General features: G+C 36.9%; 1 protein-coding gene across 6 annotated transcripts in view; it reads right to left on the bottom strand.

Annotated features, from left to right (window-relative positions):
* Positions 1–23,309, bottom strand: part of MAK (male germ cell associated kinase) — a 64,877-nt gene that overhangs the window by 25,208 nt on the left and 16,360 nt on the right. For all 6 annotated transcript variants that reach the window (XM_047734736.1, XM_047734740.1, XM_047734735.1 and 3 more), the window contains 6 exons: positions 15,503–15,557; positions 14,704–14,825; positions 10,853–10,932; positions 7,818–7,950; positions 4,247–4,418; positions 3,183–3,350 (listed from right to left, as the gene is read on the bottom strand). In XM_047734736.1, coding sequence (XP_047590692.1) covers positions 3,183–3,350; positions 4,247–4,418; positions 7,818–7,950; positions 10,853–10,932; positions 14,704–14,825; positions 15,503–15,557 — 730 coding nt within the window. The remainder of the gene's footprint in view (positions 1–3,182; positions 3,351–4,246; positions 4,419–7,817; positions 7,951–10,852; positions 10,933–14,703; positions 14,826–15,502; positions 15,558–23,309) is intronic.

The raw sequence follows: 23,309 nt of genomic DNA, 5'->3' as shown, positions 1-23,309 counted from the left end.
TTCGGGAATGAGTTAAGAAAATCTTCTAAGGAGTTCATGTTAAATGATTAACTAGAATATAATATAAAATTCAGGGCCACTCTTAGCCTAAGGATAGCTACATGCCTACCAGAAGTAAGAACAATTTTAGAAAAGGAGATTACAAATGGATATGTGTTAGAGCTTATTATAGTAATGTATCAGCAAAGAGAAGATATTTCTGGGAAGAAAATATAAAAATAATAAAAAACGATCACTGTTTGGGTTTTAACCAGATCAGCCAACCAGCTGCTGCTGCCGCATGGAGGTGGTGGGCTGGAGGGGAGGGCCCCTGACCACTGTCTGGCCGCACAGTCCACAGGAGTGGTTCTCCCGTGGGTGGGAGGTACGACTGGCATCTAGACATGCTACTAAGGGTGCTGCTGAACATCTTACAGTATCAGGATGGTCCTCACAACAAAGAAGGATCTAATCCAAATGTCACAATGGCCAAAGTTGATGAAAATTGGTCTAGGGAATTTCTGAAGCCTTTCGTGCAGCTCAGCTGTGGATACTGATCCCTCTACCCAGTCATCATACACCTGGATTAAAGGAGGAAAGTTCCCAGTTCTGCAGTTTATGTTTGTATGCATGGGGGGAGGGTAAGGAGGGCACCTTAAGGTAGCCAAGTCCTATTACCCTGCACGTGCTGCGCGAAGCCGGTTCCCACTGATGTGTGAGCACAGCTCTGACCCACAGTTAATTGCAAGGGAAGTTTTTGAGGGGACAGAAGTAGCCTTGTACATGGCTCCTGTATTCTGTAAGTTCATGTCTCCTAACTCAGTCTTCCTGTTTCCACTAAAAAGCAGGGCTATCTATGAAATAGTGGGGAAGAAAGAGGTTAAGGGCGGGAGGTATATTTCAGCAGATGTAGAAAGAGCCTTTATTCTGAGATGTCCCCTACCACAACTGATGTATGCGTTAATTACACCGACGTTCCTAAGTGGAGCTCTACAAATATAGGCAATTTAAATACATCAGTACCTGGCGCACAGAAAGCACTCAATTTCCTAATTAAGTCCTATTAATTAGTATGTCAAAACTCCTAAATTAAAAATGTACTATTTTGGAGCTAGAAACTTTAAAAGTGTGATTTGCAATTTCAAGGCTTCATCTGTAACAACTTTTCCTCTTTAAGATATCAGCTACCATCTTTCAAGAAGAGGTGAGTCTTTAAGAAGGAACTGGTTTTTTCCTGTTTATTTGGGGAATATTTGATCATTGCATCAAGAAGAAATTAAAATAGTCTGCAATGCCAACACCAGGGAAAAAGTATTGCTCACATTTTGATGTTTTGCTTTTTTGTACTTCTTTCTAGTCATGTAATATATATATATTTTTTAATAAAATCATGTTGTATGTATAATAGCCTAGCCTACATTTAAACTTAGCATTTGGGCTTGAGAAGTCTCCAAAATGGTTATTTTATTTTAAAAATTCCATTTTTAATGGGAGCAAAGTAGTCTATGTTAAGGATATATATATACCTCCAATGCACAGTTTTTAATTAGCTTTGAACATCTGTGGGCATAAATCATTATCCAACTTTCTGATTGTTTTCAATATTCTTGATATACTACATTGCAAAACTTTTTCCATTACTTAGAGAAATAGCCTTTTAGCTGTTTTTTGTTGGTTTGTTGTTGTTTTTGCATTTTACCATAAGGAACAATGGCTGCACATTTTAAAAAAATAGTTTTTGGTAATTTTTATTTCTTTTTCTGATTTTTAAAAAATGTCTCATGCCCACTTCTTTTTTAGGTAAGAGTTAAAGACTTTTATTATACTTTTATTATAAAAGTTAACAAATATTTAGAAACATTAGAAAATACACTGTCTCATTTGTTGAAAAGAATTCTTGCTGCTTGTCTTCCAATCTCGGGATTTTTATAAGAGAAAAAAATTTAATTTTTATGTGAGCAAATCTGAGTTTTTCCTACAGAGAACAAACCAATGGTTACGAGAGGGAAGGTGGGTGGGAGTATGGGGGGAAATGGGCGATGGGGCCTGAGGAGTACACTCACCATGATGAAAAAAAAATCTGAGTTTTCCCTTTGTGGTTTCTTCTGTTACTTTTATACTCATCTATTTCTTACCTTGAGATTAAATACTCACATATACTTTCTTTAGTTCTTAATAGTTTAGTTCATCCTTCTTATTATTTAAACCTTCTGGGATTTACGAAAAGTATGGTAAGAAATAACCTAAATTTACTTTTTTCCTGAGAATTAACTAACTGTGCCAGTGACAGTCCCCCTCCCCCCAATTTGTGATGCCATGTTTACCTACTCCTGACTTAACAGCTTCTGCAAGTCGGGCTCTCTGTCGATTCTTATGCGAGTCCCTTCACTGTTGTAATCCTCTCACTTTACAGATTATTTTAATATCTGATGGGGCAAGCTGTTTGGCCCCTACCACTGTCCTCCTTTTACTTATTCTTGTTCAAATCTATCTTAACTATTCTTTCCTATTTGTTCTTCCACTTCACCTTCAGAAAACATTTCTCAAGTTAAATTTTTAAAAAGCCTCATAAATTCTTGGTACTTTTAATGCCGAATTTACATTTAAATAACAAGAATACAAGGAAGCTCATTAGGACTTTTTCAAACTAAGCAAAGACAACCATGGCATTCTGTAGATGTTCCAGGGCTGGTCACAAAGGCGCTGAGGGAGGGCGCCACCTGCTGGCCCCTTGTGGGAGCTGGAGCGTGACCAGTATTCCAGTCCTATGGAGGCTTGATACCATTGGGTAGCGTGAACAGGAACCCACCTCTAAACCATGGGAGAACACAGAAAGTCTCCTACGTTGCACAGTTGAAGAGATACCCTGTTACTCCAAGTGACAAGTTTCCTCCTAATTAGCTGTCATATGCCTGAATTTTTATCATTAAAGAAATTAATTCCTTTCAGCCTCAACCTCATTTGAACCACAAGACACAGAAAATCATGGGAGTGGCTGTTTTCTCAATTCTCCCAGGGATGTTTATAGGCCTAGAAATGAATTCATGACCTATTGGATGCCTCACGTTTTCAAGCTTATTTACAGGCTGGTAAAACCCTGGTTGAGAACAGACTTGCTTTGTAAACGAAAATATCCCTGGTATTGTAAAATCTCAAAAACAAAGCAAAGAAAAAAACCACTGTACCAGAGGGATTCCTCTTACCTGACTTGCTGTTGGTCGCTTCTTCGGATCCCAATTCAACATTTCAGTCATAAGCTGAATCGCTTCATTACTGGCATTGGGAATAAGAGTTTTTAGGTTTATAGGAACACACTGGGGAAAACGGAAGTTCATAGAGGATGCAAGCTGGTACCCTTCTGGCCAGTCACTCTGTTTAAGGCATATATAAGTGGGTGGGACAGGAGAGCAAAAAGAAAATGGTTTTTAGTGATCAATTTAAAAACACAGGTATAATATAACAATCACTGGTGATTTAGTGTTGATTTATAGAAACAGAATGAAATACCAGACCTACAACTCAGTGCTATATATAGTATAGAAAGAATATTAAACTCTTGTCTGTTTTTTAGATCTTAATGATGATACCCAGCCAACTTAGAATAAATAAGGCACAAGTGGTGTATGCAAACCGCTGATCATTTCAAAGACTCTCATTATGTTAGACATTGTATCCACTGTTAGACACTGCACATAGTTAGGAAATAACAAATTACACGAAGCTTTAATAACTATGTTTACGTGTCTAATTTTAACTACAAGGCACATACTAACATAATTAGGCTGTAATTATACGTACTTATTAAGTACATATCAGAAAGTAAGGTCTGGCTGAATGCGGTAGTTAATTGAGAAGTACTCAGGTCGAGGAAGCAAATACCCAAGGCAGAGGTATGTAAAATGAAACAGGAAAGGTTAAGAGAAATGGTCCAGGAACCTGGGATTCTAGAACTGATGCCAATGCATATTTGCAGAGTAAATGGGAAAGAGTCTAAGCGAGGATGGCCACGAGGTCATCAACTGCTCATGAACCCAAAGTAAATCTACAGAATTCTAAATAGAGAGAATGTTCCGTTAAGTTCTTAAAGGTAAGAACCCTTTTTTCTTCAGTCTTGAAGGATTCTGGCTTCTTATCCCACCCAATTAAAAAAAAAAAGGATAAGAAAAATAACCATTAAAGCATAAGCCTATTTGAAAATGAAAATATCAGATAGCTAAGTAAAAATCATAATCAAAAGTTATAACAACTTAAGGAGAGGAGTACTCACTTTTTTGGGAGTCCCTAAAACTTGGCAAATCTTAAAGATTTCATCGACCTCACTTGTCCCTGGGAAAAGTGGTCTTAATGTATATAGTTCAGCCATTATACTCCCAACAGCCCATATATCAATGGGAGAGCTGTACACTGAAGATCTTAATAAAACTTCAGGGGCACGATACCTATGGAAATAGAAAACAAAACAAAATGGGCCATTTTGGTTGGAGTTGGAAAGATGGAGAAATGGTGGGGTTTGGTTATACATTTCAATCAAGGAACCGGTTACTAAGTGCCTTCTACGTATTTGGCATTTGCATAGCATGTTGGGGCTCAGTTGGACAAAACATATTTTCCCTGACTACAAACAGTTGGTGGAGTTGGAGACAAACATAAATGAAATGTCCAAGTGGCCTAAGTTAGGAACTCAAATGAATAAATATGGAAATAAGTACTGTAAGACAGGGTTGGGGAGGAACTCTGAACAGAAGCAGAGGTATTCTGAATGAGAACTGTAGTACAATTTTATAAAATATATCCATGATGTATTTATATGAAGGATAGAAAACAAAAGATGAACAAAGACTATCTTTTAAGTACTGGTGTTTCCTCTTCTTTTTACTTATCAGATTGAAAGTGCTAATTTCTTCAGTGGACTCAGTTCCCCCATGTGACAATATCTTTAATGGTGGAAAAGTAGTCTCAATTCTAACTTTTTTTTTTCACATTGAAATGTGTAGATTTAGCAGCCCAAATATTTCACAGTATTGTCTTTTTGCTTCTGTTCCGAGTACCTTTCTTTGACAGGTTTATTGAGCTAAAATTTGAATAACACAGAACTCATCCATTTAGAAGCGTATGACTCAGGGGCTTTAAATATATTCATATTTAAATAAATATGAATAAATAAAACAATATAAAATAAATAATATAATAAATATAAATAAATAAATAAATATTTAAATAAATGAGTGTGTAATCCATTATCACGATCAATTTTGAACATTTTCATTGGCCCTAAAGAAACCACACCTCTCCAATATCCCTGTATCCCCAGCACTAGTCTACTTTCTGTCTCTAGAGATTTGCCGTTGTGTGTACTTCATACCAAGGGAACCATATTCTATCCAATCGTTGTGGACTGGCTTCTTTCACTCAACATGTTGTTGTTGTTGTTTTTTAAGATTTTATTTATTTATTTGACAGAGAGAGCGTGCACAAATAGGCAGAGGGAGAGGGAGAAGCAGGTTCTCCACTGGGCAGGGAGCCCAATGTGGGGCTCGATCCCAGGACTCTGGGGTCATGACCTGAGCCGAAGGCAGTCATTTAACCGACTGAGCCATCCAGGCGCCCCACTTAACGTTTTTTCTAGGTGCATCCAAGTTGTACTGTAGCACCTATCAGTACTTCATTCTTTTTACCACCAAATAATATTCCATTATATGGCTATCGCACACTTTAGTTATCCATTCATCAGTGGATGGGCACTTGGGTTGTTTCCAATTTTGGGCTATTATAAGGAATGCTGTTGTGAATATTCATATATAAGTTTTTGTGTGGGTGTGTGTTTTCCTTTCTCTGAGGTGCAGAGGTATGGAATTTCAGATCCCATGGGAACTATATGCTAAACCACCGAGGAACTATGGACTCTCCTGTGCATTTTACATTCACCCCAGCAGAGTATGATGGATTCAGTTTCTCTGCGTCCTTGCCAATACTTGTTACTATATTTTGATATTTTTATGAGATAAAATAGTTTTGAAAGTCTTGCCAAGTTTAGATGTTGAAAAAAAGTCTTTTCAATTACATTCCATTTCAGTATAGTGGTTAAATTTACCCAGTTGAAAATAGATACTCAACCAAAAATGGAACTGTGCTTCTTCCCCCCGGAAGCTCCCCAGTATTCCCCATCTCAATTAGTGCTGACACCATCCTTCCAGCTGCTCAGTAAGCAAAGCAAAACAAAACAAAAACCCCCTTAGAATCATCGACTCCTTTATCTTATACCGCACATCTATTCATCAGGAAATCATAGCTGCCCTACTTTAAAAATAGCACCTCCATGGCCACCAGATCCAGGTCACTGTCATTCCCTGCCAGTGTAACAGTCTCCTACCTGGTCTCCCTGCTTCTTCCCTTGCTCTTCTAAAATCTGTTTTTAACCTAGCAGTGAGAGTGATACTTTTAAGACCTGGCAGACCCCATCGCACCTCTTCTCAGCATTCTCCAGGGGCTCCCCAGTTCACTAAGATTAACAAGCCATCACAGTCCTTACGATGACCTATAAGGACCTGAGATCTTGCCACATTTCCTTCTGCAGAATTCACACATGGCTTTTCTGTCTCAAGGCCTCTACACTCAGCATTTTCTCTGCCTGAAAGCTCCGTGCCTTGGCATCTCCTTCTCAGAGAGACCCTCTGTTTAAAATAGCAGCATGCCCTTTCCCTCCCCTAGCCTTCCTACTCCCTGTCCGTTTCCATATTTTATTCTTCTCCATAATAAGTATCATCATCTGATATACAGATATTCTTGTTTTTATTGGAATGTAATACACATGCAGAAAAATGCATGTATCGTAAGAGGACAACTTGCTGAATTGTCACAAATAGAATATACCCATTGACCCAGCACCAAGATCAAGAAACTGGGTGTTATCAGCATTCCAGGAGGCCCCTCTCCTGCACTTTGGCAGTCACTAGTCAAGTAACTGCTACCCTGACTTCTAACAGCAGAGATTAGTTTTCTGTTTTTGTATTTTGTAGAAATGGAATCATACCATATATACTTTTTTTTTTTTTTTTTTTTTTTTTTTGGTCTGTTTGGCCTCTTACTCTCAGCCTTATATCTTTGAGACTCGGTCATATTGTTGCATGTAGTGACTTTGGTTCGCTTTGCTGTAAGTCATCCCACTGGATGAATATATTATGCTGCAGGTGATGGACATTTGGGTAGTTTGGAGTTTGAGACATGAGCATATGTCTTCTGATGAACATGTGAATGTCTTTCTGTAACTCATGATATTTTTAGCTTATTTGGGCTTTTTTTTTGTTTTATTTTGTTTTAATATTTTATTTATTTATTTGACAGACAGAGAGAGAGAGAGCACAACCAGGGGAGCAGCAGGCAAAGGGAAAGGGAGAAGTAGGCTCCCCACTGAGCAGGGAGCCCGATGTAGGGGTCGGTCCTAGGACCCTGGGATCATGACCTGAGCCAAAGACAGAAGGCTTAATGACTGAGCCACCCAGGTGCCCTAACTTGCTTATTTATATATGGGATGTCATGTAAGCAGCATGAGATCAACGGTTTTTCTGTTTCGTTCACTTCTGTGTTACGCATGCCTGAAATAGTGCCTAGCACATAGTAGGTGTTCCACAAGTGTTTGTTGAATGAATGAATGAAATCTCTTTTCCTTCAGAATAGTTGTGACCCAGTCCTTCTCTCTCCACAGAATGCAAAATTCAGTTCAATATTTTGTTTTAAATACTCAAAATGGAACCTCCAGAAAACTATGTTAATGACACACTGTAGTAAAGCTTTAACATAGACTTACTTCTGCCTCTACAGAGTTGCATAAAGGTACTCACCATCTGGTAGATACATAATCAGTATATGGTGGCTGTGATCTTAATTCTCTTGCAAGTCCAAAATCAGCAATTTTCACAAGTTCTGGACCCATACAAAGCAAGTTTTCTGGTTTCATATCCCTATGAAAAAAACCTTGGTAACGTAGAGAGGAAAAACAGTAATTGAGCATTATGTCTAAACATAATTGACTTCTCAACAAAATATAACTGAGCCTCTCTGTTGTAATTAGGGATGTGAACTTGGGGAGAAAAATCCATATTTATTATCTAAAAACTGATGGAGGTGGGGACCCTGCTTTCAAAATTTGATAAGGAAGTTCACACTGTATATGAGGCCATTTAAAATACCCACTTAACACATATTTCTGTTTGTGAATCCAGTAAGTTCAAGACTTGGGCTACATACTGCCACATTCCAATTATCTCCAGTAATTTGCACAACTTGAAGAAGGTATTATGGTCACTATTGTGTAGTAAATGAGGAGGGAGAAGCCCAGAGAGAAGGAACCTAATTAAAGCCTGAGCAAAGCTACATAATCAGGCTTATGTCACTTATTTGAAAAGTCCATTAAACAAAAATAGAACTCCACACATTTTATCCAGTTCCTTCATTTACAATTACTTTATATAATAGCTCAGTTCTCCCCTGGCAGCTGCCTTATTGAAAAATCCAATTATTTACCAATTCAGTATGTAAAATAAGTGGTTACTGAAGCTGAGAGGCAGAGCAATGAAACTGAGGCAGTAAAGGCATCAAGAAGAATATGAAAGCCCTCTTGTACATTTCTTTTTTTTTTTAAGATTTTATTTATGTATTTGACAGACAGAGATCACAAGTAGGCAGAGAAGCAGGCAGAGAGAGAGAGAGAGAGGGAAGCAGGCTCCCTGCCGAGCAGAAAGCCTGATGTGGGGCTCGATCCCAGGACCCTGAGATCATGACCTGAGCCAAAGGCAGACGCTTAACCCACTGAGCCACCCAGGTGCCCCTCTTCATACATTTCTAAGGGTGATCTAAAGCTTGCTGGCTGTAGACAGATGGCCTGTCTTCCAATGACCTTGCAAGGTGAGAGAATCCAGAAGGGTCCTGGTCATCAGTTGTAGTCATCGTCGTGAGGGGGTTTTCATGTAGCTGTAGCCTAAAGTTTTTAAGTCGAATTTTAAGCCCGAGCTTTTTGATTCCTGCTAAGCCTGTGTGGGCTCTATGTATGTGACATCTACAACAGTTTTGTACTCAATTTATCTGGGACTTCTTACTCAAACTAGTTGTTGAGATCCATGTCACGAACTTGCAAGGGAAATACACTGCACTTTCGTAACATGAAGACCAGAACAGGAACACACATGGTGGTGAGTAAAACAACATAAAATCATACAGAATGACACCAATTGTGTATCTGTACAGTTGACATTTCCCCCATTCTCACAAATATATCAGTAACTTGGTCCTTATTCTAACTAAAATAATAGTCTTGTTTTTAGTTAGCTACTATTTTAAAAATATTTACTCAAAGTATTACATCTGAGATCTTCTCCACTACAGCAAGAATAATGTAGCATTATTACAATGTCTATTGTTCTTGGGATCTGGTGTCCCCAATCACTGCATCATCGGTTGTATAACCAACCACACGTTATGCATATTATTTACTTGTAGCAGCAGTTTTTAACCCCCAAACTAACTTCTTCCTTCAACCACTTTCACTCTGAAATTGCTGGTAGTTCATATATATATCCAAGGAATGGAAACCAGTTTTATTACTAACCTGAAAAATATCAATTATCACAAGGCTGTTTCCAAAATCAAATAATTCATAATGCTTTTGATTTTTCCACACCACACTTGTTTCTACTGGCATAAATTAACTCAGACAAATATCATGAGTTACCATGCTGGCCAGTGTTTGAAAATAGGCTGAATATCAAAAATTCATTATGAGCAATTAAAATAGAATATATCTTTGTTTCCATGTAATTAATAAATGACTTTAATCAATGGATTGTAGTATATCATCATAGGCTTTAGACTTTTTATTTTTAACACCTTCCTTCTTTTTCTTTTTTAAAACTTAAATTCAATTAGCCAACATATAGTAGTACATCATTAGTTTCAGATGTAGAATTCCATAATTCATCGGTTGCTTATAACATCCAGTGCTCTTCACATCTCGTGCCCTTCTTAATTAGGGTTTAGACTTTTAAAGGACAAAAAAGTGGGGTTCAGGAATATTCTGACAATGCTTATATGGAACAAATGATAAATAGAGTTTTTAGAAAATAAATTACTTCCTGTAACAGTTAAAGGGAAAAGGAGAAAATACAAAATATGGGATGAAACATGAAAAGACGCTAACGATGGGGATTCTCAAATGCCTCTGTTCATAATACAGCGGTAGTCTGGCACAAACTCTTCCCATTTAATATCTAAACATCTAGGGATTCTAAACAAATGTTTGCCAAATATTTTCATAATAATCATGTTAACTTTTTGGATGAATTATTTTGGCTTGATAGATACATAAAAAACTATAAATGAAGATCACATAAATAGAATTTCATAGAAACAAGAACAAGCACTTTAATTTCACTCAAAGAACAGAAACTAACTGTAAATACTAAGAAAACTATAAAATACCATAGCACTGATGCTTTAAACTGTTTAAATGTTGATAAGTGGTCATGTGATCAAAGCATTCCAATCTTTTCCAAAAGAAGGGCATTTTGTTTGTTTTGTTTTCATTTCCATGGTAAAATTGGGGAATGAGGTTGTGGGATGGGTGTATGATAACTGAGAGCAAAGGCTGATGATCAAAGTGTTAACAAATTCTGCTGTAGAGGAAGATAGCTAAAGAGTACAGAAATTCTGTGTTATATGGAATTATAGCAATTCTAGGTTTTTAAAAATAAAATTGTAAGTGTGTGCAGCCCCATACTCCAAATCTGTACTCAGTGTAACACTATTTAACAGATTATATATGATTCCTGTGCATGACCTTGACAGTAATCTAAAGAGGCAGGGAAAGGAAATTTAAACTTACCATGTTTATGGATAAATGCCAGCCCCTGCAATATTTGATACATAATATTTCTGATGACTGACTCAGGGAACAGCTTGTTTCTGTAAAGACAGGAACAAATAAACAGTCATGTAATTCTGTTAACCAACCAACCAAAACAAGAAGGCAGATGTTCCTCTTCCCTTGGAACCCCTGTTGGTTTCATGATCATGGTTAAGGGTGTGATTTATAGCTTTATAGTTGTAAGGTTATACATTTAAAACATGACAATTAGAATTTTTGTCTGCTTTGATGCTTGATAAAAACTCAAATCCAATAATGGATGTGTTGCACAGATACTCAGCTAAATTTTAAACTGTCCTGGGAGGAGCAAAGTAAATTGGAAAACTGATATCCGTCAGATACGCCAAGTGTGCAAATACATAAAATGTAGGCTTTAAGAGTTTTAGGGGCCTAACTACTTCAGTTCTATATTGTCTACTAGTACTGTCCAGTGGAAATATAGTAAGAGCCACAAATGAGAACCACTTATGTATTTAAATTTTCTCTAGTAGCCACATTAAAAAAACAAATGAAATGTGAAATTAATTTTTAACAATATATTTTATTTAATATATACCAGATATTATTTCAACATGTGATCAATATAAAAATTAATGAATTTCCTTTTTTTGTACCAAGTTTTCAAAGTCTTTTTTTTTTTTTTCAAGTTTTCAAAGTCTTATGTGTATTTTAATTTTACATTTAAAACACATCTCAATCCAGACTAGCCACATTTAAGAGTTCAAGAGTCCCACGTGACTAGTAGCTACTGTACTGGACAGAGGGGCCTTATATGGAATTTATATGAAGTTTAATTTAAGAGCCTAATAGGGACTAAATTAAGACAAACATTAATTGCTAACATGCCACAAATTAATGTGATGAACACATTAATTTTTTGACCCTGAATTAATTCTTTGACCCTGAAACCATGCTATTTTGGAAGTAATAATTTTAAACTTTGAAAGCTCATCATAATTTCAACATTTTTAGTATCTTTATTACAGCATGATTGATTAGATTAGGGTGTTTATTCAAAATGTTCTCAACATGTAGAAAATGGCTTATTTCTGAATATCGTTAACTATATTATATGCTTATGTAATATTTTAAAATATCCCACTAAATGGGCTAAGAACACACAACAGACAAGAAAGATAAATTCTGGTCTTATATCAAAATTGAAAATAATATTGATCACATATTATTGAAATATTTTTAAAACTCATTTTCATAAAAAAATAAATTTTAAAAGAAACTAAATACTTTTATGCTTGCCAACAATTTAAATTTATAAAAAGAATGCTATAAATTAAAGATACAGTTTAGCATTGAAGCAAAGATTTATATATATTGGCCTTCAGGTAAAATAGATAACAAAGTTTACTTAGGGGCTTCTGGGTGGCTCAGTGGGTTAAGCCTCTGCCTTCCCTTGAGGTCATAATCTCAGAGTCCTGGGATCAAGCCCTGAATCGGGCTCTCTGTTTCCTCTTCTCTCTCTGCCTGCCTACTTGTGATCTCTCTCTCTCTCTCTCTCTATGAAATAAATAAAATCTTTTTAAAAAAAGTTTACTTGAATAAAAAAGACTTTTAAATTAATCTTCATCCTTAAAATAATATTCGGGAAGTTAAGCTATCAAAAACAAGGTGTAAAAATACCACTTAACCTCAGATAGCTCTTTGCCATGTGCCATTGTTAATTGTTAACAATTGTTAAATTTATACCTTTGACATTAAATAATATTCAAACAATATCATTTTTAGTTCCACTTAATTTAGAAATCTGGAATTGAAACATGAAGTTCCAAAGTTGATTCTTTTTAGTGTTCATTTACTATTGCATTAACCACTTCCAATAACAGATACAGATATCTAGATCTAGATCTAGATCTATATATCTTTAGGAAAACACACACACACACACACACACACACACACACACACACATATAAGTAATCTCTACATCCAGTGTAGGGCTCTAACTCACAACCCTGAGATCAAGCTCTACTGACTGAGCTAGCCAGGTACCCCTTATATAGTTTTTAAATCAGATGAAAGTATAACATTTCAAATATTTATATTTACTTAATTTCTTTTTCTTCAACACATATATCTTAATATATCACGCATAGGTTTATCACTCCATACATTTTATTTATTTATTTTATGTTTTTAAAGATTTTATTTATTTTTTTGACAGAGAGAGACAAAGAGAGAACAAGCAGGGGGAGCAGCAGGGAGAGGGAGAAGCTGACTGCCCATCCAGCAGGGAGCCCGGGGATCATGACCTGAGCCAAAGGCAGCCACTTAGCTGACTAAGCCACCCATACGCCCCACTCCATACATTTTAAAGAGCATAATTATTAGAAGCCAAAAATTTAAGATTGCCCATCACCTGATTAAGAAACTATTCAGATTTTTCAGTATTCTAATCCAGTCCTAATCCATTTACATGTATAACTTTTATATTAAGTATCAGTGTCGCATAATTACAATTTTGATTTCTGTTTTTTATCCACTTGGGCATTTTCATAATTTTCATAACTATCATCTTTAATGGCTACAAAATAATTCCATCAATATTATAAACTATAATTACCAATCTATTCTCCTAATAGTTATTTCTTTTAAGAAGTTTAGAGAGATAAGTGAAGCATGCTATAGTCATTTAGCAGAACATACTAACTATAGTAACTGTGAAGATCATATATCAGCACAACAAAATGCTTATAAGTGAATCAATCAAATAAAAAAATGATCACCATTAAAATTGCAACTATGTAAAAAAGCAGGCATGGCTGGTTCCAAGGGCCAGAAAGACCTATAGAAAAACAGTGATTTGAGGGGTAGAAATTTTTTTACTTTTAACTATTAATGTTATAATGATAGCTTGTGGAACCTAACAGGCATTCAGTAAGTATTTTTTGAAAGAAGGAAAAAATGTGATTAAAGAAAACTTCACTCACCATTCGTAAGGATTACCTTGAATGTGTATATAATGTGTATATGAAAGAAATACAGAGAAAGCAGTCATCATTCTACTGCAAAGTTTATTTCTAAAGTATTTTAGGATCTTCTATTGAACAATTCTGGCTTTAAAAGCAGGTAAAATGGTCATTAATCTCCCACATGTGACCATCAGTTACCACCAAAATATTAGCCTCCCCAAGCTCAAGGCTCATACCTGAAGCTCTCTCTCTTTAGAGATTCTGTTCATGGGTTTAAAAATGAAAATGAGAATTTCTTTGAGATTGGTAACACATTAAGTTTTATCGTTCACTTAAACATTCTAACAAATGAACTTATTCGATCCCTTCATGAAAACTGCCTCATTCCCTTCCTCCCTTTTTTCATTCACCTTTCACAATTTGCTTGCGAGAGCAGTGAAGGTAATCTCAATTTTGTTCACATCTGGCTTTATTAGTATTAAAACTATAGAAGGATTTTGGGGGTGCCTGATTGGCTCATTTGGTTTAAGGGTCTGACTCTTGATATCAGCTCAGGTCTTCATCTCAGGGTCATGAGTTCAAGCCCCATGTTGGGCTCCACTGGGCATAGAGCCTACTTAAAAAAAAACCAGTAAGCCAAACTATAGATAGATTTTGTTTCAAAAGTATAGATAGATAATGTGTGTTTACATCAGAAATATGGTGACTATGTCATAACTGGTTCTTCTTTAAGGTTATAAAGGTAACAGCTAATCAATTTACATCCACCTCTTGGAGTGATAAATCTGTACACTGTTAAGTGTAACATATTGAAGGGATCCAAGGAACTCACAGAGGAGATAACAGGGAAAACATTATAGTTTTTATAAAATAAAGACATACCTGTCTTTCATTAATTGATAGAGGTTTTCTTTCATATATTCAAATATAAAATAGAGATGGTCATTTTCTCTGATAACTTCTTTAAGTTTAATCACATTGGCATGATTGAGTTTCTTCAGAGACTGTAACACAGCAAATCAGCATTAAAATTCTTAAAACAAAGTTATTGAAGTCGGCAAAATCTCATCAATCTCTATGATAATTACCTTAAGTAATCTTCCATTTCTTCTGCATTCATGAGTGAATTAAGTCTTAATATCTATAGAACATCTTAGAATACCAATTTTAAAGTAAGCAGTAATTGTTTTAAGTAATGAATATAAGTACAAAAATAAACCAAGCCAATAATACCTGCTAAACATTTCAATCTGTCACTTTTTTTTCTCAGTCTATTCACTAGGCTTAAGTTTTTTCTGAGTTAACTATGTGAAGTTCCATACAAAGGTATCCAGAAATTTATGCATATACAATATACAAAAATATACAGCATAAAATAGAAATGGTATGTAGTAATTAAAAGTTGTCTTTCCTTTGATAACATGAATTAAAACACTCTTTTAAAAGTGAGTATACATTGAAATATGAGTGTATAGTTTTTTCTGTTGTCCTCTACTGACATTCGGGTAAGAAATGAGAAATTACTTAGGAAGATAAAGAAAAAAAACATAAGAAATACAATTATCTTTGGAATGTTTCCTACAAAGAACAGAACAATCCCTTTAGCTACCGTCCTCATAAATGAGACAGGGTGAGGCAGAGCGAAGGCCTCCTAGGGTTCTTTACACCTGTAGGATCTTACCTTAACTTCTCTCAAGTTCATACATTCATCCCAAGAATAGAACTTTCTCTTCATTCTGAAATCAAACAAGAAAAGTTTAATGTACAGGGACAGAGGATTTGAAACACAACTTACACTGTTGGCTTTCTTACTCTAGTATTCACTTTGGGTAACTGTGATCTCCCCTCCTCTTTAAAAGGAAGTCCCCTCCCTTCTGTATATTTCAAGGCAGTTTGGTACAGGTGCACGATTATGTTCTATCTGAAATTCTGCTTTAAACACAATGGTGAAAGGATTACCATTAATCTTCCTTTCTGGGTGCCTTCTCATATTTCCCTCATCAGTTTAACTGTGCTTTTCTAAAAGGACCTCTTCTGAATTTTCTCTTTCTAGAACTTTACAGTTCTAGAATATGAAATACTAAAGTGGAGAGGGGAAGAAAATCACAAATGTTGGTAGCAAATATCGTGATGTAACTTGAACTGAGGACTTCTATATGACTACCTCTGCTTTAAACAAGAAGCCCATAAAGTTAAGTGATTCAGGTCAACAAAAATTTAGAAGCAACCAAACTTCATAGAAATATCTTTCTTTTTAAATTTTTTTTCTTAATTTTTATTATTGAAGTTTAGCTGACATACAATGCTACATTAGTTTTAGGTATATAACATAGTGATTCAACAGTTATGTACATTATGAAATGCTCGCCATGATAAGTGTAGTCCCCATCTGATATTATTAAAATATTATTTACTCTATTCCCTTTGCTCTACTTTTTATCTCTGTGACTTATTTATTTTACAACTGGAAGTTTGTACCTCATAATCCCCTTTACCTATTTCTCTCATCTGCCCCCCCGCACCCCACAACCACCAGTTTGTTCCCTCTGTTTATGAGTCTGGTTTTTTGTTCATTTGTGTTTTTTTTTTTACTTTTTAGATTCCACATATACATGAAAGCATATGGTATTTGTTTTCTCTGACTTGTTTCACGTAGCGTAGTACTCTAGACGCATCCATGTTATCATAAATGGCAAGACTGCATTCTTTTTTACAGCTGGATAATATTCCATTGTATATATATATACCAGTTCTTCGTCATCTTTATTTTTTTTTTTAGTTTTTATTTAAATTACAGTTAGTTAACAAATAGAGCATGTTAGTTGCAGGTGTACAGTATAGTGATTCAACGCTTCCATACAACACCCAGTGCTCATCATGACAAGCACCCTCCTTAATCACCCCCATCATCGTTTCCCCCACCCCCCACCCACCCCCTCTCTGGTAACCATCAGTTTGTTCTCTTTAGTTAAGACTCTGTTTCTTGGTTTGCCTCTCCCTGTCTTTTTCCCCCCTGTTGCTTGTTTGTTTCTTAAATTCTACATATGAGTGAAATCTTATGGTATTTGTCTTTCTGTGACTGACTTATTTCACTTAGCAGAATACTCTCTAGCTCCATCCATGTCATTGCAAATGGCAAGATTTCATTCTTTTTATGGCTCAGTAATATTCCTTTATATGTATCCTTTATACACCTACACACACACACACACACACTCACACACCCCACATCTTCTTTACCCATTCATCTATTAATGGATACTTTAATTGCTTTCATATCTTGGATATTGTAAATAATGCTGCAGTGAATATAGGGGCGCATATACATTGTCAAATTAGTGTGTTTTTTTTCATTTTGGGGGAGTAAATAGCCAGTAATAGAATTCCTAGATCATATGGCAGTTCTATTTTTAATTTTTTGAAGAACCTCCATACTGTTTTCCACAATAGTTGTGCCAATTTACATTCCCAGTGCACAAGGGTCCCCTTTTCTCCACATCCTTACCAACGCTTGTTATTTCTTGTCTTTTTAATTTTAGTTATTCTGACAAATGTGAGGTGATATCTCATTGTGTATTTGATTTGCATTTCCCTGATGATTAGTGACAATGAATATCTTTTCATGTGTCTGTTGGCCATATGTATTTCTCTTTGGAAAAATGTCTGTTCAGGTCCTCATCCATTTTTTAATTGGATTATTTGTGTTTTTTGGTGTTGCGTTGTATAAGTTCTTTATATATTTTGGATATTAATCCCCCATCAGATATATTATTTGCAAATATCTTCTTCCATTTAGGAGGTTACTTTCCTCCTAAATTTCCCAATGTTACCATTAGAGATAAATATACCAAAAGTAATAAAGGTAACAAAATAATTCCACTATAAACACCACAGATAGCGGTTTTTTTTTTTTATTGAACATTTTTTTTAGTCACCATGCAAAATGAGAGACAAGAAAAAAGAGGATTTATGTTCTAAAAAATATTTCTTCAAGTATAGAAATTACAAAGCTGGATTATGAAAACAAGGACCCTAAAAGCACCTGGGTGACTCAGTCAGTTAAGCATCTGACTCGTGATTTCTGCTCAGGTCATGATCTCAGGGTGGTGGGATCTAGCCCTGCCTCAGGCTGCACACTCAGTAGGAGTCTGCTTGAAATCTCCTTCCTCTCCTTCTCCTCCCTTCCCCCCATCACATGCTCTCTCTCTCTCTCAAATGAGCAAATACATCTTAAGAATTAAAAAAAAAAAAAAAACCTATGTGCCCTACTGTTTTCATTTAGTAGTATAATCTCCTATTGAGGGGTTCTAGAAGATTCTCAGGAAGCTTAAAGTTATCTTTATTGATTAAACTAATTCCTATAGGAATTATTCAGAGTCCCTTCAACAGTGTAATACACAAGGGTAAGGAAATGAGTAAAGGAATGGCAGCACAAAGCATTGGCAGCAATGTGGGCTGTGGAACTGCCCTGTTGGCTCCAAACCCTTGCTCAGTGACTCACTGATGTATGACCTTGTACAGGTTCCCCGTTGACCATTCTGTACCTCAAATTCCATAGCTACAAGTAGAAATTACTGCATATGAAAAGCCTATTGCAAATTGCTTAGTTCAGCGCTCAGTAAATACTGGATGTTCTTGTTTTTATCAGTATCAATGATCAGCTATGACAGACATGAAGGGCATCACTGCTATTATTTCTAAAGCATCCTTAGTAAATCAGACTTTCATTTATTCTCATTAAGGTGCTAGAAATTTAAGAAATTGATGGTTTACAAGTCACTTACCAAAAGATACATTTCCATGCTATAGATTTATAAAAATATTGCTAATATGATAAGGCAAATCTAGCACAATGTTAAATTTAAAAGTCAATTTTAAAAAAGTCAATTCAAATACAGTATATAAGAGAAGTTTAAGAAAATGATCAAATTGGGGTGCGTGGTTGACTCAGTGGGTTAAAGCCTCTGCCTTCGGCTCAGGTCATGATCCCAGGGTCCTGGGATGGAGCCCCGCATCGGGCTCTCTGCTCAGCAGGGAGCCTGCTTCCTCCTCTCTCTCTGCCTGCCTCTCTGCCTACTTGTGATCTCTGTCAAATAAATAAATAAAATCTTAAAAAAAAAAAGAAAAAGAAAATAATCAAATCCATCCAGAACTGCACATATAATGTTATTATTCTTAAAAATTATAAGATTTTGAGGAGTCAAGATGGCGGAGAAGTAGCAGGCTGAGACTACTTCGGGTAGCGGGAGATCAGCTAAATAGCTTATCTAAAGATTGCAAACACCTACAAATCCAACGGGAGATTGAAGAGAAGAAGAACAGCAATTACAGAAACAGAAAATCAACCACTTTCTGCAAGGTAGGACTGGCGGAGAAGTGAATCCAAAGCGACGGGAAGATAGACCGCGGGGGGAGGGGCCGGCTCCCGGCGAGCGGCGGAGCAACGGAGCAAAATCAGGACTTTTAAAAGTCTGTTCCGCTGAGGGACATCGCTCCAGAGGCTTAACTGGGGTGAAGCCCAGGCGGGGTCAGCGCGGCCTCAGATCCCGCAGGGTCGCAGAAGGATCGGGGGTGTCTCAGTGTCGCAGAGCTTACCGGTATTAGAACGGGGAAGCCGGCTGCAGAGACAGAGCCGAGGAGTGACTCTCAGCTCAGGGTTGCCTTGAACCGGTCGCAGGCTCGGTCAGCTCGGAGCGCGGCCGGAGGCCAGGGTGACGAGAGTCATTTGGCACTGTTCTCTGAGGGCGCACTGAGGAGTGGGGCCCCGGGCTCTCGGCTCCTCCGGGCCGGAGACCGGGAGGCCGCCATCTTTATTCCCGTCCTCCGGACTCTACGGAAAGCGCTCAGGGAACAAAAGCTCCCGAAAGCGAACCCGAGCGGATGACTCAGCGCGGCCCCGGGTAAGGGCGGTGCAACTCCGCCTGGGGCAAAGACGCTTGAGAATCACTACAACGGGCCCCTCCCCCAGAAGATCTACGGGAAACCCAGCCAGGACCAAGTTCACCTACCAAGGAGAGCGGCGGAATTCCAGAGGAGAAGAAAGCAAAGCACGGAACTCATGGCTTTCTCCCCATGATTTTTTAGCCTTGCAGTTAATTTAATTTTTTTTTCTTTTTCAATTTTTTTTCTTTTTCTCTTCTTCTGCTAAATTTTTTTTAACTTTTACCGTTTTCTTTTTTTAACGTTTTTTAAATAGTTTATCTAATATATATATATTTTTTTCCTCTTTTTATATATTTTTTTTTATCGGCTTTCTTTTTTTTTAATAGTTTTTTTTTTCTTTCTTTCTGAACCCCTTTTTATCCCCTTTCTCCCCCCTCACAATTCAGGATCTCTTCTGATTTGGCTAAAGCATATTTTCCTCGGGTTGTTGCCACCCTTTTAGTATTTTACTTGCTCCTTCATAAACTCTTATCTGGACAAAATGACAAGGCGGAAAACTTCACAACAAAAAAAAGAACAAGAGGCAATACCAAAGGCTAGGGACCTAATCAATACAGACATTGGTAATATGTCAGATATAGAGTTCAGAATGATGATTCTCAAGGTTCTAGCCGGGCTTGAAAAAGGCATGGAAGATATTAAAGCAACCCTCTCGGGAGATATAAAAGCCCTTTCTGGAGAAATAAAAGAACTAAAATCTAACCAAGTTGAAATCAAAAAAGCTATTAATGAGGTGCAATCAAAAATGGAGGCTCTCACTGCTAGGATAAATGAGGCAGAAGAAAGAATTAGCGATATAGAAGACCAAATGACAGAGAATAAAGAAGCTGAGCAAAAGAGGGACAAACAGCTACTGGACCACGAGGGGAGAATTCGAGAGATAAGTGACACCATAAGACGAAACAACATTAGAATAATTGGGATTCCAGAAGAAGAGGAAACAGAGAGGGGAGCAGAAGGTATATTGGAGAGAATTATTGGAGAGAATTTCCCCAATATGGCAAAGGGAACAAGCATCAAAATCCAGGAGGTTCAGAGAACCCCCCTCAAAATCAATAAGAATAGGTCTACACCCCGTCACCTAATAGTAAAATTGACAAGTCTTAGTGACAAAGAAAAGATCCTGAAAGCAGCCCGGGAAAAGAAGTCTGTAACGTACAATGGTAAAAATATTAGATTGGCAGCAGACTTATCCACAGAGACCTGGCAGGCCAGAAAGAGCTGGCATGATATATTCAGAGTACTAAATGAGAAAAACATGCAGCCAAGAATACTATATCCAGCTAGGCTATCATTGAAAATAGACGGAGAGATTAAAAGCTTCCAGGACAAACAAAAACTGAAAGAATTTGCAAATACCAAACCAGCTCTACAGGAAATATTGAAAGGGGTCCTCTAAGCAAAGAGAGACCCTCAAAGTAGTAGATCAGAAAGAAACAGAGACAATATACAATAACAGTCACCTTACAGGCAATACAATGGCACTAAATTCATATCTCTCAATACTTACCCTGAATGTTAATGGGCTAAATGCCCCAATCAAAAGACACAGGGTATCAGAATGGATAAAAAAACAAAAACCATCTATATGTTGCCTACAAGAAACTCATCTTACACCCGAAGACACCTCCAGGTTTAAAGTGAGGGGGTGGAAAAGAATTTACCATGCTAATGGACATCAGAAGAAAGCAGGAGTGGCAATCCTTATATCAGATCAATTAGATTTTAAGCCAAAGATTATAATAAGAGATGAGGAAGGACACTATATCATACTCAAAGGAACTGTCCAACAAGAAGATCTAACAATTTTAAATATCTATGCCCCTAACGTGGGAGCAGCCAACTATATAAACCAATTAATAACAAAATCAAAGAAACACATCGACAAGAATACAATCATAGTAGGGGATTTTAACACTCCCCTAACTGAAATGGACAGATCATCCAAGCAAAAGATCAACAAGGAAATCAAGGCCTTAAATGACACACTGGACCAGATGGACATCACAGATATATTCAGAACATTTCATCCCAAAGCAGCAGAATACACATTCTTCTCTAGTGCACATGGAACGTTCTCCAGAATAGATCACATTCTTGGTCCTAAATCAAGTCTCAACCGGTATCAAAAGATTGGGATCATTCCCTGCATATTTTCAGACCACAATGCTCTAAAGCTAGAACTCAATAACAAGAGGAAATTTGGAAAGAACCCAAATACATGGAGACTAAACAGCATCCTTCTAAAGAATGAATGGGTCAACCAGGAAATCAAAGAAGAATTGAAAAAAATTATGGAAACAAATGATAATGAAAACACAACAGTTCAGAATCTGTGGGACACAACAAAGGCAGTCCTGAGAGGAAAATATATAGCGGTACAAGCCTTTCTCAAGAAACAAGAAAGGTCTCAGGTACACAACCTAACCCTACACCTAAAGGAGCTGGAGAAAGAACAAGAAAGAAACCCTAAACCCAGCAGGAGAAGAGAAATCATAAAGATCAGAGCAGAAATCAATGAAATAGAAACCAAAAAAACAATAGAACAAATCAACGAAACTAGGAGCTGGTTCTTTGAAAGAATTAATAAGATTGATAAACCCCTGGCCAGACTTATCAAAAAGAAAAGAGAGAGGACCCAAATAAATAAAATCATGAATGAAAGAGGAGAGATCACAACGAACACCAAAGAAATACAGACAATTATAAGAACATACTATGAGCAACTCTACGCCAACAAATTGGACAATCTGGAAGAAATGGATGCATTCCTAGAGACATATAAACTACCACAACTGAACCAGGAAGAAATAGAAAGCCTGAACAGACCCATAACCAGTAAGGAGATTGAAACAGTCATCAAAAATCTCCAAACAAACAAAAGCCCAGGGCCAGACGGCTTCCCGGGGGAATTCTACCAAACATTTAAAGAAGAACTAATTCCTATTCTCCTGAAACTGTTCCAAAAAATAGCAATAGAAGGAAAACTTCCAAACTCATTTTATGAGGCCAGCATCACCTTGATCCCAAAACCAGACAAGGATCCCAACAAAAAAGAGAACTACAGACCAATATCCTTGATGAACACAGATGCAAAAATTCTCGCCAAAATACTAGCCAATAGGATTCAACAGTACGTTAAAAGGATTATTCACCACGACCAAGTGGGATTTATTCCAGGGCTGCAAGGCTGGTTCAACATCCGCAAATCAATCAATGTGATACAACACATTAATAAAAGAAAGAACAAGAACCATATGATACTCTCCATAGATGCTGAAAAAGCATTTGACAAAGTACAGCATCCCTTCCTGATCAAAACTCTTCAAAGTGTAGGGATAGACGGCACATACCTCAATATTTTCAAAGCCATCTATGAAAAACCCACCGCAAATATCATTCTCAATGGAGAAAAACTGAAAGCTTTTCCGCTAAGGTCAGGAACACGGCAGGGATGTCCGTTATCACCACTGCTATTCAACATAGTACTAGAAGTCCTAGCCTCAGCAATCAGACAACAAAAGGAAATTAAAGGCATCCAAATG

This window comes from Lutra lutra, chromosome 6 (assembly GCF_902655055.1).
Source record: "Lutra lutra chromosome 6, mLutLut1.2, whole genome shotgun sequence".
Classification (NCBI taxonomy): domain Eukaryota; kingdom Metazoa; phylum Chordata; class Mammalia; order Carnivora; family Mustelidae; genus Lutra; species Lutra lutra.
The sequence above is the reverse complement of the archived record's forward strand: the minus strand, read 5'-3'. Positions and strand labels throughout refer to the sequence as shown.